Source organism: Trichinella spiralis, assembly GCF_000181795.1.
Source record: "Trichinella spiralis strain ISS 195 chromosome Unknown Scfld7, whole genome shotgun sequence".
Lineage (NCBI taxonomy): Eukaryota > Metazoa > Nematoda > Enoplea > Trichinellida > Trichinellidae > Trichinella > Trichinella spiralis.
Window position 1 is genome coordinate 291,961 of NW_003526946.1, and position 3,987 is coordinate 295,947.

Here is a 3,987-nt window from a genome sequence, read left to right on the forward strand (position 1 = left end):
AAGTTTTTCTAAAATAGGTTGGCAAAAACATTTCTAAAAGTGGTCTTGCTTTTTATGCTTTGTAAATGCTTGTTCATTTGATAATATGATTTTCCTGACTTGGCTTGTTAAAGCTAGTTTAATGTTCTACATTTTAGCTTGGTGAATTTGCAACAAACAACTTTGTACAACCAGCTTACTTCTGCATGCTTTAGCCTCTTTGTCACGCAGAGCATGCAACGTTCACTAACGTAACGCTTTTCAAATTGCTCATTGCTTCATCGTTCAACCTTGATGCAAAAATAATTAGCAATGAATCTTACCCATTTGCTTCGGCATTGTCAGCTTGCGGAAGCTTTACAATAGAATCGCTTTACAATAGCTGTGCGCTCCAATTTGCTTGGCTGATGATGTTCAAGACTGTTCTATTCTCAAATTACCGTAAGCTTAGTTGGCAGATCTTTTCACAGTATTTATGGATGGCTAGTTTTATTTTTAAAAGCCAGTTACTCAACCAAAACTCAGACTGCAAGTTCTGCACGTAAAATATTCTAAAATTCATTGTTATTGCAAAGGTACAGTTCTACCTGCGCTTATGATCTATTATTAAATAAGCACGTGTCTAACCAGTGTCTCGTGTTCCTGTTAAATTATAATTTTGCTCATTCAGAAACAACAGAAAAAACTCTGCTTTGAAATAATTAAAAATGAAAAGATTTTACCATCGTTGTAAATGTTAGACTTTTTATTCAACGGAATAGATATAATTCATATTAATTTTTTATCTATTATAATTTATATGCTATTCCGTATTTGTTTTATACATCAAAATAAATTTCTTAAAGTTTACAATTGAAATTTAGGGAATATTTAAATTTGAAAAAAAGAATTATTCACGTTTAAAGCTCTATTTGAACAAACTACAAATTTTTACTGATTCCGAATGGAATATACAGACTGTTTTTAATTTTGTTTTGAAATGTTTCCATCTGAAATTGTTAATTTTAATAAATTTAATAAAAGAAAATTTTTTTTACTGAAGCACAGCTTTAAGTCTTTAATAGTGAGTGATTGAAATCTGATATGCACTGACTACTAAACCAGTGAAACTTGTGCAGTACAGCTTATCATTGAAAATACGTTCTTTTAATGTGTAACTTTTTTATGTTAATTTCAAAAGTAAATAATAAAGCAAGTATTTCTTTGAAATTAATTAATAATTTTTTTCTTGTGTAAGTGAAGTTGTTTTATGAGTGAAGTAAATAACTGAAAATTATCAGACAATCAGTTTCAAGGAATGTATACCAAATTATGTTTGACAAATTAAAATGCTTGTTTTTTGCCTTAATATTTTCATTGTTGTGATCAATAAATAATTGAAAATAACTTTAATTCCATAAATAATTTATTTATCAAAAATTCATATTTGGATTATGAATTTTGATAATTAAAAGTGATTTACAATAATTAATACAAAATGTGAATAATCATTTTGTCATGCGCAACTGATTCAAATGTAAAGCAGGAATATGTAGATAAATTAAAGGTATCAAAATGTGCTTTTAAATAAAGATTAATTGCACTGGTCAAGTTTTCTGGTGGTCAAATTATCTCATGCGTATCAGTGAATGTTAAATTTGAAAATTATACTGCTGTTAATTTTCAAATTGCCATGTAGCAGTGAAGTTTTAAATTGAATTTTTTTTTAAACAAATATTCCAATAAAATTTTTGCATCATTTAACATGAGATTAAGTTATAAAAAGGATTAGACGATAAAGTTGTAACGTTATGCAATCTTTATTTTGTTTGAAGAAAAATTAAAAATTTAATCAATTGATCATTAAATTTGGAAAAAATTTTCCCTTTACAAATTTTGAAGTTGAAATTTCAAATAAAAAGGGAAAAGCAGGTTTCAAATGGAAAAATTTTTACATAATTGAATTTTTGCGGAAAAAATCTTTTCTGTCCAGTCTTTCAATTTTTTTGCCCAGAAAAAAAATTCCATTTTCCCGTTTTTATTAAATGCGGGAAAAATTAAATATAAATACAACAGAAAAAAAACATTGGAAACAACAAGGAAGATGACACTGGTATTTGTAATGTAAAGATTGGCTATCAGATAAAATTGTTCAAAATAAGAGTTGCTTCAAAATTTTGCACTTGGGATGTTTTATTCGAGTAGGTTGTGTGTGATATTATTATTATTATTATTATCTTTGCATGTTGTAAAATTTCAAGTAAAAGCCTATGGTAGAGGTCGTAATTTTGGATGATGAACGGAAAAACGCCGTCGCGCTCCACTTGATGCACATAATCATCGTGACGGTAGTTATTAAATGCCGCCATGAGGTTGATCCTTAATTCAGTGCAGTGTGGTCGGGCAATTTTCTCCGAAACTCACCGCATCACGCATAAGCATAAGTATGCGCACAATAGAAGCAGACGACCTGAGCAGGCCGGATTCGGAAGTTCATTTCAGGGTAAAGGCGCACTTCCGACGATTTAAGCAACAAGCTGTCACCAGCAAAATACAACAAACAGCAATGCAAGCAGGGCAGCGTTGGACTGTCCGGCTTCTCCTCATCTGTCAGCTTAACGTCAATTGTTTGTCACTTCCGTCAACATCTACATGCACATTTCTCTTACAAAGCAGTGAACGATTCGTCTGACCTCATTGCTTGAAATCATCATCTGACAAAAGCAACTGTCAACGTCGTTTAAAAATTATTCGCTAAACTTATGCAATTGTAAAAAGCTGTCTGTACATGAAAAAAATGAATTGTGGCTAACAACAGCTACAACAAAACAACAATAATAATCATAATCATAAAAGCATAGGAAATTTATTTTTTCAATCCACTGAAACTAAACAACTGGAATGTCATCTTTTGCATTGTATTGTTTTTTTTTTGTTCACTAGCCTGCCAACAATCATCAAAAGAATACAACAATCCTTTTTATAGTGGTATCGTTTTCTACATGGAGGACTTTGTTTTTGCTGTTTACATCACAGGATGTTTACACATACTGCCAAATTGCTTATTATTGTTTATTGCAAATGAAAGCGATGCTTTGAAAGTTAACGGAAAAAATGCTTCCACAGCGCATTGGGAAGGAAAATTGTATCGCTTTTCAATTTCTGCATCTGCGTTTTCAAAAGCGATAACTTGTGAGATTTTGGCTTTGTTTTTTTTCAAATTGCATGCAAACTTTCATTTTCTTCAAATTCTGCAGAAACTGCGGAAAATTGCACTGCAACAACACCAACAGCAACAACATGCTCGCCCACGACGCTGATAACAAACTCTTGGGAGGGGGGTTTTTTTCTCCATTTCTTTTTCCCTATTTCAAATATTCAAACATTCTCTTTTCTACCACATCTGTAGCAATTTTGAATTTTACAACAAATTATTGCTGAATACTTCATTGTAATTTCAAATTTTACATATTTTGAAAAATTAAAACCAACACACATTTGGTGCAAGTTCATTTTAAATTAAATGAACAGCTAACAAAATTCTTTCGATATTTGCCCCAAATTGACCATGACATTGCCCATTGCTATGAAATTGTTCCTCCTTTTTCATTTATTAAAAATCTTAATTTGACCAAAATGGAATAAAATTAACCTTAAGTAAATATTCCTTAAAAAATTTTCCTACCAATAACCCCCATACCTTTAAAACCAAAATATCAAAAAAAAAAAAATAAACCACCACCTGGAAAAAATTCCAACAAATTAATTTCAATTTCATTTAAAGTCCATTTTTTCTTCCTTAATTTTCCCAAACTTGGCAAAATTTTCCCTTTTTTTAAACCGGGCCATATTATTTTAATAAAGTTCCACAATATGGAAAAATTTTCTACCCCCCATTTTTTATTTTTTTTTATATTTAAAAAAATACCCTTTTTCTTTAGCCACTTTTGGGGGGAAAAAAAACAAAACCCCCACCCGGTATGGGATGGGGGTCCTGGGCCAAATTTTTTTAATGGAAAAAGAATATAA

At 30.6% G+C, this 3,987-nt stretch overlaps 1 protein-coding gene across 1 annotated transcript; it reads left to right on the top strand.

The window, feature by feature from the left end:
* The first annotated feature begins 2,228 nt into the window (after positions 1–2,228).
* Positions 2,229–2,650, top strand: Tsp_11453 (hypothetical protein). The gene is given in 2 exon segments (XM_003372971.1): positions 2,229–2,330; positions 2,348–2,650. 2 exon segments carry the CDS (start codon positions 2,229–2,231, stop codon positions 2,648–2,650), a joined length of 405 nt encoding a protein of 134 aa, XP_003373019.1.
* The last annotated feature ends 1,337 nt before the right edge of the window (positions 2,651–3,987 follow it).